Raw genomic sequence first — 19,797 nt, forward strand, 5'->3', positions numbered from 1 at the left:
TGTGTGTGTGTGTGTGTGTGTTCAGGGATAGAGAGAATCATTTAAAGAAAGATAGAAGCATCTGAACAGGAGAAAATGCAAACTTCCCATTCTGATGTACTAGAGATTTCGGAAATGCTACTTAACCTCTAAAATAGGGAGCATAGTATCTGCCTATCATGTCTCTTACTCCAATCACCTGCAAAACTCTCACCAAATTAATCTTCCTAAAGAAACACTGTTGTCACAATATTTTTTAAAAAGTTTGCTTTGTCACCCCAGACTATATAACCATTCTCTTTTTTTTTGAGCTTTTGTGATCTTCCATTCAGATTTTTAATCATACACAGTATTGGCTAGTTAAGCACTGACACACATGCAAATTGTGTGTGTGTGTGTGTGTGTGTAGTCTTCCTAAGTAGAGATCTGCTTCTTATGTTTGTAGTCCCCACAGAGCCTATACCAAAATTTACTCCCCAGAGTACTTGCTTAAATGTTTGTCTAGTGGACTTGAACTTCATACAATATAAGGAGAAAGATAAAATACAGAACATAGTCTAGGACTTCCACCTCTAAAAGTAAAGGTGGTCATTAAATAATTGGCTATGTTTCTCATTTGTTAAAATAAAAGCTCTTTTGAAAAGATAACAGGGAAGCAAATTTCTGCAAAGCAATGCATATTTTCCTATAAACTGCTACTATAGCTTAAGAGAGGTGCTCAGCAATTAATTTTCTTAAACATTCCTGGAAGCCTTCCACTAATGCAAGTCTTCTCAAAGTACACACCAAATTGCTTCCCTGATGTACTTGGTAATTTCATCTCCACACTTTTCTAACTCCATGGCAGTGAACTTCCATACAGTGAGTGGCCTATGTGAAGGGAGAAACCCATGTTACAGCTGTCAAAACTGATGCCACTCCTCACATACCTTGTAATCACAGATGAACACCAGGCTTTCCTGAACCTTGGAATTGATTTCTTTAACCATTAAAGATAGAAATAATATGTACTAGGAAAACCGTTTAAAATCTAGACAAGGATAGGAACAGATGTTACACATGTAGTCAGGACTTAATACTCACTGGGGCGGAGAAATAAGGGTCATTAATTTGTTAATATCTGGTCTATGTCTCCCTAGCAGATTTTCTCAACTCCAGGTATTCCTCCCATCATCATAATTCAACCACAAAGAGTAATGCAGGGACCTTAGCTGATTACAGCCACAGGTTTCCGAGGCCATTTGACATGGTGGAAAGAACAACGGAGCTGGTGGATGGAGTACTTAGTTCAATTCTCAGCACTTATACAAAGTTCCTTGAGTAAGTCTCTTAACCTCTCGGAAACTTTTCTTCTAAGCTTCTTCATAATTACAGTAATGGAAAGAACATTCACAGGCATGCTGAGACCGTCTCTTGTAACCTACGACATACCACATGGGGGCTAAACAAGCTTCCCAGGATTGTGATTTTATAAGTTTGAAAGTTCTTTTGCTGTCTTACTTCTCCCAACTCCTGAGATCCTCAGCACTTTATTTTATGTGAAATTGTTGTAGTGAGGCTCTAAAGCTGGTTGCCTGATTACTCCACAAGGAAAGAGCAAGAGACTTCATGACAGTTATTTTTCTCTTATTCAGAGATCTTTTGCCTCTGCTTGTGGGTCCCCATCTATTTTAAGTGTGGTGTAAGCCAGGGGTCTGCATATCCTGTTTTATTGCACACTAGTTTTTTGGTTAAAAAAACTTTGAGGGGTGGCACCTGTGGCTCAAAGGAGTGGGGCGCCAGCCCCATATACCAGAGGTGGTGGGTTCAAACCCAGCCCTGGCCAAAAACTGCAGACACACAAAAAAGGACTCTGAGTAGGCTCAGGCCCGTACACAGTGGTTAGGGTGCCGGCTGCATACACTGAAGCTGGCAGGTTCAAGCCCAGCCTGGGCCTGCTAAACAACAATGACAACTGCAACAACAACAAAAAGTAGCCAGGCATAGTGGAGGGCATCTATAGTGCGAGCCACTTGAGAGGCTGAGGCAAGAGACTTGCCTTAAGCCCGGGAGTTTAAGGTTGCTGTGAGCTGTGATGTCACAGCACTCTACTGAGGATGACATAGTAAGACTCTGTCTCAAAAAAAAAAAAGAAAAGAAAAGAAAAACCTTTGAGTGTGCTTCTTCAATACCCGTGTATCTATATAATATATTATTAATAATTATATAAATCATATATATGTCCCACTTGCTTCGTCTATCTTAATATAAATGATAATTATATATATAAATTATTAAAGCCAATTTTAATTTCTTTCTAGCTTTTCTAATTTAAATGTAAATAGAAGTTTAATATTTTCTTCTACACCCAAAGGATTGACTTGCAGGCCGTGTCCCTCACCCACCTAAATTTGAGACCACTGATCCAGACTCTGAGATTTACAATCTCTGGATAAGTGGAATGCTTCTGTAAAGTACATCCCCATAACTCTTCCCTGATATACTGTTGCTGTAGTTTTCATGTCTGCTGATAAATAACAAAAAAATGAAACCAAAAATTGGTGAACACAGGAAGAAATCTCAGGCAAGTAAAAATGGGGGGTGGGGGGGACAGCACCTGTGGCTCAAAGGAGTAGGGCGCCGGCTCCATATGCTGGAGGTGGCAGGTTCAAGCCCAGCCCTGGTCAAAAAATGCAAAAAAAAAAAAAAAAAGCAGGGAGGCGGTGCTCGGCACTTGTAGCACAGTGGTGCTGGCCGTATACACTGAGGGTGGTGGGTTCGAACACAGCCTGGGCCAGCTAAACAACTGCAACAACAACAACAAAAATAGCCAGGCACTGTGGCAGGCACCTGCATTCCCAGCTACTTGGGAGGCTGAGGCAAGAGAATCGCTTAAGCCCAAGAGTTTGAGGTTGCTGTGAGCTGTGATGTCATAACACTCTACTGAGGGTGACATAGTGAGACTCTGTCTCACATAAAATAAAATAAAAATAAATAAAAGCAGAGGGAGAGAAACTGGGTGAGGAGGCCAGGACAGCAAGAGGGAGGGAAATCTCGAGAGAGGGAAGAGGAAGTTAAAGGCTCGGGAGGAAGGAGAAGAACAAGGAGAAGAAAAGGGGTAAACAGCTGCCAAGGGAGAAAGTGGGCAGAGCAGGAGAAAAGATGTCACATGTTGACATGAGTGATGCTCACCGAACTGTCTTGCTGACCAGTGTCTCTGGCAGGACAGTGAAAACTGAGTAGTCCCTAAAAGTTTGTGATTTGTGTGCACAGAAGTACAGGGCAAGCCCGCCTCCTCTCCTCAGAGAGGCATATGCAATTTATTCAAGCAATGCAAGGACAGGGCAATGCTTTGCCTAAAGAGTGAGTTTCTAAGGCTAGAAATGTAAGCAGAATGATCCCTGGGCAAGGCAAGGAAGATACTGTAGGGTTGTGGTGAAAAGAAATTCCTGTGACTTCAAATCACACCATCCAGATGACCCAGGAGGGGGAGGACTGCATATTCCTGCAGGAGAACAACTTTGGCTATCAGGAGCTTCCAGCAGCAGCAATGAAGAAGCCACAGCAAGTGAATTATGTTTGAGGCAGCTGCCAAGGCACCATTCAGAGGGTAGAACATCGTCACACATCACCTTCCATATCTCGCTGCACACTAGAAAGCATGATAAGACACAGCAGGGGCAAGGGACCGTCAGGATACAGTCACACGGTGCCTGAGTTAGATCATCAGAGTTGGTAGGTCTTTGGAGATCACTCAGCCCAGATCCCTCATTTGACTTCTGGGCAAATTGAGACTCTGAAAGGGTAAAGCACCTACCCAAGGTCATCCAGTTGGCAAAGCTCAGGCATGAGACCAGGTCTCTGGGTAGCTACAGCAGTACTCTGTACTCCGCAGCTGTGTATTTATCCGCCAGCTCTTTGGCTCTTCTCTAGCAGAAGCTCCCTTCACTAGTACATATAATAAATTCCGTAAATCCCATAATGTCTCAATATGATCAAACAAATGATTAAGTTAACCATGAACAGCTGCAGGGCTACAACTGCATCTTGATTCAGTGCAGAGACACTTAAGTTTTAACATTATCATCAATTATCCCGGGCTTAACTAACCATATTTAAACACACAGGGACCCTTGATTTTCTACCTCTCTCGCTACTGCCACCCAGTGGCTACATCCGTGCTTCCCTCCTCCTACAAAGAAGAGGAACAAACAAGCAAAACTCAAGACCATCAATTTTGCACAAAGTCAAGAAGCTTTAAGCTAAAGACTTGGTGGAATGGAGGGTAGAACGAATGTCACAAAGAAAGTTAGGTATTACCTTTGACTCACAATTATTCGTGAATGCCCTCATCTTGGAGGAAGAACGAATTGCTGGTAGTAAAACAAAAGCATTTTGCCAAGTCCCTTGCATTGGTAAGTACAAAGTAAGAAGCAATCAGACAAAGAAGAGTCCAGGGTCAAAAGCTCAGGGGAGTTAGGAGGAGCAGAATCCCAGAGTACACTGCAGAAACAAGAGTGTGTGACCCTTACAGCTAACAGGATCTAAAATAGATGTGGAAATGCTTATCCTGGCTCTTTCCCTTTTTTTAGCAACAGTAATTCCTCCCTTGACAGGAGACTCCTTTTGGCTTCAAAGTGACCTAACAGTTAATCCTGGATGTGGAGAGTAGGGCTGGAACCTCAGCCATGCAAAACTGCTTGGTCGGTTGGCCAGTCCTTTATGAAATAGTTTGCAGTGTCCACTAATCCTGCAGAGCCGAGGAAGACTCAGACTCTGCCCTGTGGTCATACATAAGACAGTAGAAAAACACGTCAATCTACTACCGTAATTCAGCATGAGAGGAATGATGATAAGAGTGGAGAACTCCAGCCTTGAACATTGTGTAAACCTTCATGAAGAGAAATCTGTGTTCACTTTTAAATGATGGATAGAAAGAAGCAAGTCAGCAGAGAAAGGGTAGAACTAGTTGAAGGAATAGTATATGCAAAGGGAGTAGCAGGTATAAAACTCGCCACACATTAAATAACATAGCAAGTTCAGAGAACTGTAAATAAGTCAATGAACACAGATTTAATTGAAAAAGAAATTTGTCTTGTTTTCTGAAGGGAGAAAGGTTCTTAGTGAGGAGGAAGGATGCTGGAGAGGTGGGCAAGGGCCAGGTAATGAAGGACACTGTAAGTTTTCTAGAGTTAAGATTTCATTGTGAAATCTACAGGGAGCCCATGATGTTATTTGTGTTTCTGGAATGATTATGGTGGAAGAGTGGCAAATGGATGGGAAAGAATAAGATTTTAGAGGCTAAGAGACCAGTCTCAAGGCTGTTGGGCTAATTTGGGCAGGAAATGATATAGGCTTAGATTGGAGAAATGGGTATTGAAGAAAATTAGTTGGATTTAAACTGAATTTTGGAAGACAAATGGAGACAACTTGATGGACTGGAGGTGGTAGTGGAGAAGAGAAAGAAGACGAGAAAGACTCCCAGGCTTCTGGCTTGACCAGCTCAGTGGTTGGTAATGCCATTTATTGTGATGGGAAAGATATATGCAGAATTTAGGAAGGAGAACATCTGGTGGGGGTTGGTGATGCGGTTCTGTATGAGACATGTTTATGGTGCCAGTGAAAACTGAAGTGGAGATACCCAGCAAGAAATTGACAATGCTAATATGAAACTAAAAAGAAAATATCTGAGCTAAAGGTAGAGATTTAATATTTATCAATATATGGGTGGTGGCTTAAATCCTTAAAGTATATGAAACCACCCTGGGAAAGGCCTATGGTGCAAAGAAAAGTAGGATGAGGACAGAACCCTGGCAGATCCTCATTAAAGCAGGAAAAGAAGCAGGAAAGGATAGTATGACATTATAAAGGAAAAGAGAGTTTCAGGAGAGAACATGTCTTGTGCTATAGGGACAATAAAGAAGATAAGAAATGAAAAACGTTCATGGGATTTGGCAACAGCAGGTTGGTGGTGACTAGTGTCAGCATTGAGGTCAGCCCACAAAGGGCTGAGGAGCGAGTGGGCAGTGAAGGCATGAGATTTAAGTACAGGCAGTTAGAGCAAGAGCCGGGCACTCAATGACGTCGTGTGCAATAGGAGCTTTCACTTTGGAGCAACAGAGGATAAGGACATTGGGGTGCGTGGCAGTGGATGGTCAGGGCAGGGGTGTGTGTTGGGGGATGCAGAGGAAGGAGGGAATGATGTACACAGCAATTGCCTAATTCAGGGGAAAATGGAAAGGCCTATTGGTAGCCATGGCACCAGTCAGCTGACATGGGAATGCCAGATGTTTGCAGGAGGAGAATAAATTGAAGGACTAGTAGTTAATGCATTTGGGTTCTGGAATTCATGGGAAACACATTTTGTAGCAGAGAAACAGCAGGATGCAGGCAGGAGATAAGGAATTAAGAAACCTAGGCTCAATTTCACATGAAACTCAGGCTGGCCTCATAAACTCTCAAGCTAGGACATAGGTTTCCAAGCCATAAAATGGGGGGAAACAGACCTTATTTAGAAGGGAATCCAAACATTCCCTGTGATAATGCTCCTTTAGAAGGCATGTATAATTATGGACTCACCATGTTGTACATAAACACCAGAATGCTATTAAAACAGGGCAAACTCGGAAATACAGAGTGTCCCAAAAGTCAGCCCTACTGTTGCCATCCAAAGGGAAAATGAGAAATTGTGGCAGATGTACCTTTATTTACAAAATATTCATTATAGATTTTTAAAAAATATTTATAAAATATTCTCTATGTGTTGGCCACTTCTTCGTAAACTTTTGTAATGAGTGTTTTGTAAATGAAGGTATATTCAGCTACAATTTCCCATTTTTTTCTGTGTATGGTGACTTTATGGGAAGCTTTTGGAACACCCTGTAGTATTAAGGAGGTTCAGAACAAAGCAAACAGCCCCCTCCTCTTGGCCTCAGTGTCAGACAAACACACATTGATGGAGTATAATGCAGAGGTAGCGCTGAAATCCAGTCCCTGGGGAGGGGGGTGGAAGCGAAGGGATAGAAATGTCAAACTGAAATGTTTTGTTCAATTAAATGGTAGGGGAAAAATACCAGGAAAAAAAACAACTCAAAGCAATGGCTCTTCCCAATAATAAAATGTACCCCTAAAAAGAAAACCTAAAGTCAAATAGCAAATCCAAATCTAAATGACCAGAAGGGGGGGGGGCGGCTTTATTAACACTGTGAGGCATGTTACTTTTTAAAGTAGTCCTTCTCTTAAATAGGCTAAAGTTTAGCCATTCACAGGCTAGTGAGCTCGGGCAAGTCAATTATCAGTTTATTTGTCACATACAGACAATACTACAGCTCCCAAGAGAAGATGTTTTAGAAAGTAAAAAGCAGTGCACCAACATTAGGTAAGGGGTTTTAGTAGGCAGGGCACACCTTGGAGAAATTAGCTTGATATGGCTTCAGCCAGAAAGGGATGGATTGCAGTTTTGCAGGAGTGGTAGGTGTTGTGTAAATGTCCCAGTCAGTTCAAGAAGCCTTTGGCAAAGGAAAAGGACACATTGCCCAGCAAGCTATGTGCTTCATGTCTACCCAAGACAGGAGGTGGGCCTGCCAAGGGCGGCAGCATATCTCTGGGGTGATCCAATGTTGTTCCCCTCCCAGCTCGAGAGGAGCAGCTTGAAATTCAAATGGGGCCCTTTGCTCAGCTAAGTAAAACAGTCTCAAATCTTTCTGACATCTGCACAAAAGGGGTACTGAGGGGCTGTCCTGTAGGGTCAATAGTGCTGGGGCGAGTTTAAATAATTCCGCTTGGCTCTGGGAACACAGCGGGGAAAGGAGGATGACTAAACAGGACCTGGCAGTGAGGGTGGCTTCAAGAATCCATGTTCACAGAGATTGTCCCATGAGCACTGGCCTTGTCTATTTGGGAAATAGGACATTCTTGCCCTTGACTCGTGAAATATAGCTTGGTCTAATTCAGTAACCTTGACAAACAGTCTTAGAAACTTCATACTTCATAAATAAACTTTGAGGAACATGTTTAACTGTGTGGAGTCTGTCTGTATCTTTCAAATATTGAAGAAAAAAATCTGTGCAGTGATGTTCTATTTTACTCTATCTTTTACCCTTTCAACCACCCAGCTGTTTTCAAAAGAGAAGCCAGACTAAGGCTCCAGATGTTTGGAACCCAAACAAGGACTCCTCATAAAGTAAATCCACTCTGCCCTCCGCCTTCAAAGATCAAAATTTCAGCCAGGGGTTAAACAATGAGGTCATCATAGGCATGCCTGCCTGGTATAGGACTGACTTTAGTTCAGATATCTATTTTACTTTTAAGGGCTCCTCAACCCAGCAGTCTAAAGCTTCTTCTCAGTTCCCTGATTACTGAGCCTAATTGCTTCCCACCCCTCCACAACCCAGAGGTTTAACCCCTTTGTGTCAAGCTTAACATCTCATCTGCTTCCACCTGAGTCATTTTTATTTGCAATATCTTTGCAGTAGTAAAGTAATATAACATAGAATCATCAGGTAGAACGGTATCCAGGAAATTCACAGAAGTGCAAATACAAACTTCCAGTGAATATGTGAAAAGATGCTTAAACTCCCATGTAGCCAGAGAATCAGGATGATTTTCAGTCATCATATTAGTCAAAATTTCAAGTGTTGGCAAGGGTGTAGAAATATGAGCACTCCAATACAAGGATTATGTGAGTATAAATTGGAAGATACTCAGTAGGGTAATTCAGCCATAGGTTTGAAAGTTAAAAATGTCTATTACCCTTGTATCTGATCATTTTGATTGTTAATATCTATTCTAAAAATGAGCAAAAGAAATCCTGCTCAAAGACTTCTACTGTGGCACTGCCAGTTTATAGAACGATGAAATTTGGAAACAATCTAAGTGTCCATCAAAAAGAAATGGCTGATACAAAGAAAGATGGAGACTTTCCATCTTTTGTATTAACCTGGATGGAGCTGGAAAACATTCTCCTTAGTAAAATAGCACAAGAATTGAAAAGCAAGTATGCAATGTATTCAATACTAATATGAAGCCAGTAGATGAACTGATACAGGCCCACACAAGAGAAAAACTCAATTTAATTCAGGTTGGGGGGAGGAAAGACAGAGGAGGAGGAGGGAAGGAGAGGGGATTGGTGTGCTCTCACCTAATGGGCACAATGGAAGGGTATATGGCACACCTCCTGGGTGAGTGGCACAACTACAACAGGGACCTTACCTAACAAATGCAAACATTGTAAACTAATTGTACCTGCATATTAATCTGAAATAATAAAAATAAAATAAAAGTTAAAAAAAAGGGAATGGTTGAATTAAACCATGGAGTAGAGAAAAAGATCTTAAGGACATACTAACTTTTACAAAAGGACCCAGAATATATATCTATGATTCTATCTTAGAAAATAAAACTAGACCCTGAGACTATTTTTATAGGTGTTTGTATATGTCTGATTAAGCACAAAGACAAGAAAGACAACAGTGGTACTGAGAGAGCACCGAGGGAGACTCTTGCTTTGTTTGTACTCCTTGCACATTATTTAAGAATGCATTCATATATTTATTGTAGAATTATGTTTTCCTGAAACATTTCAGAGGGGAGAGCATGGGCCTTGGTAGCTTCAGTGAACATGGCTTCCTTCGGAGGCAGCAGTGGGCAAGTGGGTGAAGCAAATAGGTAAGAAATCAAAGGACTCAGTTAACAGCCTAGAATCTGTCATCAATTTGCTATGTGATCCTGAGAAGTAATTTTCCTTCTGAGTCTGTTTCCTCTGTACAATCAATGGATAAGATGAGAAGCTCACTAAGACCCCTTTCCTTTCTGATATTTTATGATTCCAAGTCTGTGTCTTTAATGTATACTGTGTATGGCCCCTTTTTAATGAAGAAATGCCTTTTTATTCTCTTCCTTCAAATCCTTGCATAGTTTGACATTTCACTTTACTGCAAATGTAAGATAATGATAGAGAAGGTGGAGCGGTCACTGTGTTCCTTGTTTGCCTATGTTTTTAAAGGTTTAGTTGACCTATTTATGCTATTACCTTTCTTTGACACTTTTCAGCTTACTTGAGTGTGATGATGAGAGTTCAAACATAATGCTGGAAGTTGGAAGATCTGAATTCTTACAAGGTGGCCATAAATTCTGGAAACATACACACACTTAACGCACACACACACACACACACGCCGATTTAGCATTTCTAATCCTCAAATCTGAAACCTAAAATGGTCCAACGAGCATTTACTTTTAGTGTTATATCAGCACTCAGAAAGTTTTGGATTTTGGAACATTTTAGATCTCAGATTTGGGGATTAGGCATGCTCAACCTGTACACATGTAGGTGTATGTATGTATTCATATGTATTTTTTTTGGTAGATCAGCCCCCTCTGAATGCTTTTTCCTGGGTTGTACCAAAGATGCAGGTTTATTCAGTGAAAATCAGAGATAAAAATCATCTGGGGGCTATGCATATACAGAGATTGATAGAAATGCTGTGAAGATGCACTGTGTTCATTGCAGTTTGCATAACAATTAAGTGCAATAAGACATTGCATGTGTTACAACGTTTTAAAACATAACTTATGCTTCACATAATATCTATAAACCATTCTTTATGTATAGTTGCCTCTATTTCTGGATTTTATGGCTACTCTGTACTCTTTATTCTATCACTAATAAACAGAGTGATTATTGGATAACTCACATTCCCAGTCTGTAGGTAATGATTAGACCACCTGTTCTCCAGAGTGGTAAGGAAGAATCAAGTGGGTATAAATGAATTATGAAAATTTACACAAATCAGCAAACATCATCACAATCTGGTTCTATACAACCTAATTGGCTTTTGGAAGTACTCCAGATGAAATTCTGAGGAAACCTGGGCATTATGTTAAGGAATGAAACCTCTTCGTGTTTGCTCAGAGACTCTGACCAGTATAGTTCTGCCTATCACTAGTTAGCAAAGCTGCTTCCAGTTGATCCTCTTCACTTTGCCTGTTCCATGAGGTCATAAAAGTAAATTCTAAGCAATTTAATTCTAAAGACAACAGATAGCAGCTTCCCTGTGACTATCTGTCTTTCAGTTATGAAATAAGCAACTTACTCTTGATCCTTTCTCAGGAAAGCACTTACAGCCCCCACTGCAGTCTTGGCCTCCACATAGCTTTCCATAAGACTTCTTCTCTCCCTATTGAAAAAAAAAAGGAGAAAGTTACTAAACCATGTGAGCCAAGAAGCAGTGTTGCTCCTTGGGACCCTTAACTATACACCTCCCACCAAGTAAATTTAGAGTAGTTTAATTATCTTATCTGATGGTGTCACGAGTCAAATGAAATAAAAGATAAACTGAAGCTAGTATCCTTTTAGGTCAGGTTGATACTTCACCAGATAGCCTGTCTGGCAGCTAGTTTGGAAACTGTGATTTAGAAACCTCCACACTAGTAGAAATTCCAGTCACAAAACACAAGAGAACTGCTTGTATCGAAGCTGGAAGGAAACCCTAGACATATATATTCCTGTGAGAAAGCAGGTGTCCAGTGACTTAATGGATTTGTACTCATTGAGAAAAACAGTAGTTGTAGCAGAGAACTTGAGAGAAAGCTGAGGGCCAGAAAGGTAGTGACAGATGAAATGGCCACTGTGTAGTCTACTCTTAGAATTGGTTTCCTCAGGCTCCATTTTCTTTCTTTGTTTCTTTTTTTTTTTTTTTTTTGGTTGCAGTTTGGCCGGGGCCAGATTTGAACCCACGACCTTCGGTATATGGGGCCTGCGCCCTACTCACTGAGCCACAGGCACCACCCCTCAGGCTCCATTTTTGACACACCATTCAAACCTTACAGTGATGCCCTCATGCCCAGTCAGATCTGAATTCCTCAGGCAGTACGGCACCGTTCACCCCAAACTCTCCCACTTCATTTTTCCCTCTTCTCTGCTTTATGATGATGATGAGGAGGATGGTGATGATGATTACGATTACTAGAGGAATCTCTGCAAGGCTTGCACATGACCTCACGTGGGCTGGTCCTCACCAATCTCACCTCCTCACACTGTCTCTGGGTCACGCTGCCTCAGTCACACAGGTGGGCTTTCATTCTTTTTTCAGAAAACATCCAGCATGTTTCTCCCTAGCAGTTACTTCCTCCTCAAATGTTCCTCGCCTAGAAATTTTTTACTGGCAGCCTCTTTTAATCATCTAGGTCTCAGTTCAATTGTTCATTCTCAGAGAGGCCATCCCTGACTATTCAGACTAAGGTAGTCCCCAGCTACTTTCAATGATATCACTCTGTTATATTTTCATCTTTAGACATTCTGTCTTCTCCCACTAGACTACAAGCTCCCCATCTGTCTTCTCCAATATTGTATCCCAAATCTCTATAACCATGGATGGCACTCAAAGAATGTTTGATGACCACATGAACGGGGCTAGGATTTGGACCCAGGTCTAACTCCAAAGCCTGGACCTTAACCCTTATATACCATAGTGTTTTCTAAGTCCTCTGTCTACCAGAAACTAAATATGAGGACCTAAAAACAAAGAAAACTGCTATTCTGACCCTATCCACCTTGGGGAAAAAGTAAAACATAAATTCTAACTATTATCTGTAACAAGAACTTTATCTCTGGGATGGATTTAGTATCATTCAACTTTTTTTGTTTAATGCTGGCTGTTTTTTCCAAAGAAGAAAGGCATATTTATGAGTCTGCCTCACACTTAATCATTCTTGTCTCTGTGTACTGTGGGCCTTTTCCTAATTCCTGGGGAACATTGTGAATTTCTCAAATGGTCTCTTATCTCTTTAGATTCCCACAACACTTTATCATTGCAACACCTCGGTAATAAGGTAGTGATGGCAGAGCTAAGACAAAATGTTGCTATTTTAGACTCCAAACACCTTCCTTATATGAGATATTTTATCTCTCTTATACGCCTTTGACATGGTAAGTGCTATTGTACACTTTCCAGTTTGCCTTCCATTTTATGGCATGGAGGACAGGCCAGTTTTCATCAGGGTTAGATCAAGAAGTGGTCTGGGAGGAGGAGACTGGAGCCCGGCAAAGACTAGAGAACAGGGAGAGCAGCACTGAATTTAATCTTCACCTATGCGGTCGCCTTGTCTAATGTTGAGTCCTATATTTCTTGGTATTGTGGATAATTTAGTTTTGCTTCTGCATCCATTTCTATATTTTCCAAGCAGTTTCCAATGAGCATAAGAAAAAAATTATATGTGTTATTAAATTGTAAAAGTCACCCTTTGAAAAGAGAATTCAACAGGTGTTTCCAAAGTTGAAGTTGCATCTATTTGCAGCTATGGCCTACTTCCAAACAGTGTCTGTTTGGGAGTCCCATAAAATCGGTCTATTGTAGAGTAAAAGTTGCCAGGTCTCTAGCACTCAGCAAGGGGCCAGACGAGACAGGAAAATAATTTTCAATAAAAGGAGCTGAGCAAAAATGTAAGGAGTAGAAGCTAAGGTTTCTCTTTTTTGAACTTCAAAATATTAAGGATCAAAGAGATGTAAAGAAACTAAGATTTCTTAGGAACTAGCCAGGACAAGGAAGCAATGACACCCAGCTAACAGACAGGAAGCCATCACTATCCTCTGTCACCGAGGAAAGTAACCAGAGAAGCCCTATTGGCCACAAGGCAATTTCCTGTAATGCCAGCCCTGGCAGTTTCCCCAGGAGTCTTCAATTACAGTGAGGTGGGAGGGGTAAAGGAGCAGCTTCCAGGGAACGTGACCAGACCAGGTTCTGAGGAAGCCTCTGCCTATCCTGGCTTGTCTGGGGCCACTCCACTCCTGTTTGACCAGGCCATGTTGCTGGTATCATTCTCACCTTGGAATGCTCTCCCCTTCCTCTGAAAACACAACCCTTCTTATACTCCCCCCAAATTAAAACTGGAAAGCCTTTGGGAGATTATCTAATACAGTCATTCTTAACTTGATCAGGGCAGCACTGATTATTTTTAATTGTAATTATGTATTATTCTGTCTTGCTTTCCTAAGAAGAATTTCACAGGAATAAGCTATAATAAAAATGTAAGCAAAAATTTTAAAAGTACATATTATGCTCTAACTGTATTGCCAAGAAAAAAAAAGAAAAGGAAAGTCATTTATAAGAAAACAATATGTACTTCAATATGTGAAAGCCTCCATGGCTATGTTAATAAATGTAATGAAGTATTAGTCAGAGGCTAATGGCTCTACACAGAATCATTATGACCAGGACAGCCTGCTGACACAGAATGACAATGGGATGTGGCATTGGTGACTCAAAAACCATGAATGCTGTTGCTATTAGGACACTAATTCTCTGAAATGGTAAATAATTAATGGTCACTTTGGGGGACAAAAAAGTACAATCTTCACTTTATTTACTTGGCAGTTCTAATCAGTAATAATAAAACCATGAAAAAATTCATTTCCATATGGAAAATGTGGTTATGTTCTAGACTCAGGTAATTATAAACAGTTTTCACTTTCATCAATACCCAGAAGTCTTTGAAATGTAGGGCAAGATGCAGGACAATTCTTTGTAGTACAGTGTAGCCATAAAGTTCATGTGCAATTTAAAACAGTTGTCTATTTTAAACACAGTTGTCTATTTTAGACAACTATTTTAAATTGCACATGAACTTTATAGCTACCCTATATATAGTACATCTATCATTTCTGCCCACCACCACTTAGTAAGGGCCTCCTCCCCATCATTTGACAACCAAAAATGGCCTCACAGTTTCCCAAATACCTCCTAGGGAATGCTTCTGTTAAGAATCTCTGGCCTAATCCAAATCTCCCCTTTTATAGATGAGAACACTGAAGGAAATTGCTTTGCCCTGGGTCACAGTGCTGGCAAATGGATTCTAGCACTTCTGTCCATAATGCCATATTCTTCCTACTATATCATACTTCTCAAGGTCAAGTCTAAGTTTCATTTCTTCCATAAGTACTCCAGTTTCAGTGAAAAGCTGCAGCATTCACTGGGCAAGTGTCACATGTTGCTACGACACAATCGTTGCAATGTTTCTTAGGTTGCACGGCTGAGAATCTTGTTTTCTCATCCAGACAGTAATGTCCATATGGGAAAGGTCAAACTATTTTACCTCTTTGTATATCCCCAGAATGTTAAAGAGGTAAACCTATGTTCTAACTATTACCTGAGGCAGTATACCTTAGTTAAGAGTATAAGTTCTGGCAATAGTCTATACAGGCTTAAACCCCAGATCTGATATTTCTGAGTTGGATGTTGCTAGCCAAGTGATTTTATCTCTCTGATCCCTAATTTTCTTATCTGTAAAATGGGGATGGCAATAGTATCTACTGTATAGGGTTTGATTGGAAGATTCAATAAAATAAAGCATAGTGTCTGACTCACAGGATGCACTAAATGTTATCTATTATTACTAAATTAACAGCCGCTAGGCCAGACTACCGTAGTCTCCGTGACACTCTGTTCCCTCTCTGGATCTGATTTTCAAGTGATGTGCACGTGTATGGCCATACCAGTCTGTCTATGGCTGATGTTCACCCTGCTTAGTTAGGACGTTCATTTGGGTTTGTTGGTATCTGTATATAACCTATCGTTACATATTTTAAATATCATCTCTATCCCACACACCCATCCCTTTGCAGGTGCTGGTTCCTTTGTCTAAAATGCCTTCCTGACCCCTTTTCCCACTTACCACAAACCCAACTTCTATTCATTCTTTAAAACCCTGCTCAAACATCATGCTCATGGTGAAGACACCCCCAAACTCTGCCTCTCTCCCAGCTATTTCAGGCAGAATGTCCTACTCTCTCCTCTTTGCTATATGTTACTCCATCTATTTGGTTCTAATATCAGACCGGAATCAGGGCTATGTCTTTTTCTTCTCTGCAGCCCTGTCACAAGCAGGCCCTCAATGGAGGGCTGTGAAATAACCGCTCTCAGAACAGTGGAGTTACACATGTTAAAGATCAGCATCACCTGGAATTCTCCCTCTCCCTTGGGTTTCCTGAAATAAAGAACTACATCATAATGTCCCTACCACCAGCCAATATGCTTTTCCAGGTAACATCAGTGCCCACTGGCATAGGTAGTGGCAGGGATGACAATGACGCAAAAGGTAACCCAGAAAGAGAGATAGGATGTAAGAGAGCTTAGCTAGAATGATCGAACAGCTTACAAAAATGAGTTATGTCTGTGAGGAATTTCCTCCAGAAAGTTGGGTCACAAAATACTGGTTGTGCAACATTTTATTTTGGCCATTCAACATATATTTATTAAGCATCTAAGCTGGGCACTGTTTTAGACATGGGGGATAGACAGTGTATCATACAGCTGTAAGTGAAACCAAGTTCCTGCTCTCCTGGTGTTTATAATCTAGAGGGAAGACAAACAGTAAACAAATTAATGTTACATACCTATGTGTGAGTGATATGTATTGTGGCGGAAAATACATTGGTATAAGAGGACAGGAATTGTTGGAGTCAGGTTATTCTTTATTTATTTCTTTTGTAGAGACGGGGTCTTGCCCAGGCTAGAGTGCAACGGCTATCCACAGGTCCAATCGTAGCACACTGCAGCCTCGAGCTCCTGGGTTGAAGTGATCCTCCTATCTCAGCCTCCTTTAGAGCTGAGATTATAAGTATGCACTGTGGCACCCAGCTCAGGTTGTTATTTTATGTAAGGAAGTCAGGGAAGGCCTTGGTTATCAGGTGATTTCTGAGCAAAACCACTGTATTTCTCAAAGTACAGTCCTTGGACCCGCATCCTCAGCCCTGGAAACTTCTTAGAAATATTCCAATTTCTTGCATAGAAATGCAAAACCTTTAGGGGCAGGCCCCACAAGGCCCTTCAGGTGATTCTGTGCACACTACCATTTGAGATGGAGAAGATGAGAGAGCAAGCCATGTGGCTATCTGGAGAGTGTTCCAGGGAAAGGGAACAGCAAGTGCAACGGCAGTAAATGACAGAATATGTTTGATGTTTTGGCTAAACAGTAAGGAGGCCAGAGTGCTGGAGTGAATAAGGGGAATGGGGTAGATAGATGATAAAGCCAGATTACAGAAGATTTTATAGCCCACTATAAGAACCTTGCCTTTGGAAAGTCATTAAAGGACTTTGAACATACTAGTGACACCAACTGAGTTACTTTTCTGAATGGATCACTGGAGTTGCCATGTGAACTGCAGCAGGGGAAGGGTGGAAGCAGAAAGACCATCTGAAGGCGGTGGTGGAAGTTCAACAGAAGGAGGCTTGGACCAGAGGCACAGTTGGAGAGACTGGCAGAAGTAGGACTCTAGGTACGTTTTGAAGGTAAAGCTCCTAGGATTCCCTGATGGATTGGATTTGGGATGTAACTGAAAAAGAGGAGCCAAGGGTGACTCCAGAATTTCTGTACCAAGGATATAATTGCCATTTATTCAAATGGAAAAGACTGTTGGAGGAGCTGCCTTGGGAGCCATCAGGAATTCTGACTTTGAGTTATCTATTAGACATCTAAATTGGAGAGAGTAGGTACTTGGTTTTAAGTTGGGAGTTCAGGGGAGATACCTTGGTCAGTATAAACTTGACTATGTTATAGTAACAAATCTAAAATCTCTTTTTTTATTAAATCATAGCTATATACATTAATGCAATCATGGGGTACAGTGTGATGTTTTCATATACATTTTGAAATACTCTCATCAAACTGGTTAACGTAGCCTTCATGTCATTTTCTTAGTTATTGAGTTAAGACATTCATACTCTGTTTTTAGAAAGATTCACTTGTACCCTTGTAAGATTAATCATAGAGGTAACTCCACCAATTACCTCCCTCCACTCATCCACCCCCTCCCCTCCCCTCTCCCACCCCCCTTCCCATATTCTAAGGCTATAATTAGGTTATAACACAAATCTAAAATCTCAAAAGTGTAACACAACAAAGTTTGATTTCTCACTCATGTCACGATCCAATCAAGGACAGGCAGCTCTCATGCCCAAACTAGGGAAATGGGTAAGTTGTAAAGGGCCACGTGAGGTTATGGTAATGAACTTCAAGGGATACCAATTATAATACCAATATTGTGAGGCATTCTCTAGCCTTATTCAGCCATGGGGATACAGATGCAGATGAGGGGAAGAGTTGGATTTAATCAAGGTTGGGGTCTGATGGTAAGACTGATAAAGAGAAAGAGAGGTAAGGGAAGTTGAGAGTGTAACTAAAGAAGTGATTATGATGATGGACCATGAAATCTAGGATTGCTAAGGAAGGGAGGGAGAACAAGCAGTGGGTAAAGGGCAGTAAAAAGGTAGTACAGTCAATGGATGACTGACCCTGGTGGGGTTGAAGAAATGTATGGGTTTTAGCTGTTCCTAAAAAAAAAAAAAGAAGAAGAAGAAGAGGTGGTATAAAGAAGCTAGGGCCTGTTAACCTTTACATAGTACAAAATAATTCAGTCCTTGGGATATAACACATACTTCTTGAGTGAGCTCAATAAATTGTTGTTGAAATTGCTCCTCAATGGTAGTTTCATACAACATAACAACACTATCCTGTTTTAATAACTTCAGTTTTCTTCCAAGCACATTTCACACAAAATCTCATTCGATTCCCCACCATAAATCTGAACTAGGTATTTTAGATGTATGTATAGAGACATACACACATATATAATATTACAATGACTTATTTATATCTTCACCTACCCTCCTACACATTAACTTCCTTTGAGATGACGACCTTGGCTTGTTCACCATAAGACAAGTCAATTTAAATCCTCTAAGCTTCAATTTCCTGAACTATACGATAAGGATAATATTTTACTTTACAGGGTATAGTGAGGTTAAATGAGATGATGTCCTTAGGAAGGTGCTTGGTATACTGAGCATATAGTATGCTGGTATTATTTATAATTACAGTATGTCCTCACTCAATGACTAATTCCTACTTAAAAAAAAAAGAAATAGAAGCTCAGTGACTTCTTCAACATAGAAAGTTTAGTATCAGGCTGGGCGTGGTAGCTCACACCAATAATCTCAGTGCTCTGGGAGGCCGAGGTGGGTAGGTTGCCTGAGATCGGGAGTTCGAGACCAGCCTTAGCAAGAGTGAGAGCTCGTTTCTAAAAATAGGCATGTGTAATCGCAGGTGCCTGTAGTCCCAGCTACTTGGGAGGCTGAGGCAAGAGGATCTCTCATGCCCCAAAGTTTAAGGTTGCTGTGAGCTATGACACCACAGCATTCTAACAAGGGTGACAAAGTGAGACTCTTTCTGAAAAATAAAAAAACAAAACAGTTCAATGACAGAGCTGGAATAAGAAACTAGACATCCTCACTCTCTGTCTCTTGTTTCATTATTATTATTTTAGTCAGACCTGCTGCCACTAGTTCTAAAAGTTAGACTGAAATTCAGAAGTCAGAAAAAGAACACGAAATGTTCAGAGAGGTACCTTTTGGTGTACTTCTTATCAATACTACTTTGCTTACTTTACCATATCATTTGTTATGTTTGCACACTTTCTAAACAACCCTCATATATGATTCTCATAACTACTTTTGAAGCAAAGGAACAATGTTTTATATGCTCGCTTTCCAGAAATAAAATATTCCTGTGTTTCAGAGGGTTTCATTTGCTAGTTAAGTGACAAAGCAAAGCCAAGGCTTCCTTTCTTGAGTGCACAAACATCGAAAAGGGAAAAATAATACAAGATGCTAAGGTGTCCTTTTATAATCTTCATTCCCTACTGACAGCCTCAGAGTCCAGAAATTCAGAGAGGCCTCGTTGGCTGGCTCAGAGGTATTCTTGGGGTCACATTCATAATAATGGCTACGATGAGCATCTGCTATGTGCCTGGCTAAATAGTTCTTTTTTTTTTTTTTTTTTTTTTTT

At 40.8% G+C, this 19,797-nt stretch overlaps 1 protein-coding gene across 1 annotated transcript in view; it reads right to left on the bottom strand.

Annotated features, from left to right (window-relative positions):
* Positions 1-19,797, bottom strand: part of COL4A6 (collagen type IV alpha 6 chain) — a 339,968-nt gene that overhangs the window by 184,115 nt on the left and 136,056 nt on the right. Inside the window, exon 3 of the mRNA XM_012811365.1 lies at positions 11,052-11,135. Coding sequence (XP_012666819.1) covers positions 11,052-11,135 — 84 coding nt within the window. The remainder of the gene's footprint in view (positions 1-11,051; positions 11,136-19,797) is intronic.

The sequence above is a fragment of the Otolemur garnettii genome, unplaced genomic scaffold (genome assembly GCF_000181295.1).
Source record: "Otolemur garnettii isolate 467f Iridium unplaced genomic scaffold, OtoGar3 scaffold00155, whole genome shotgun sequence".
In the NCBI taxonomy this organism is placed as follows: domain Eukaryota; kingdom Metazoa; phylum Chordata; class Mammalia; order Primates; family Galagidae; genus Otolemur; species Otolemur garnettii.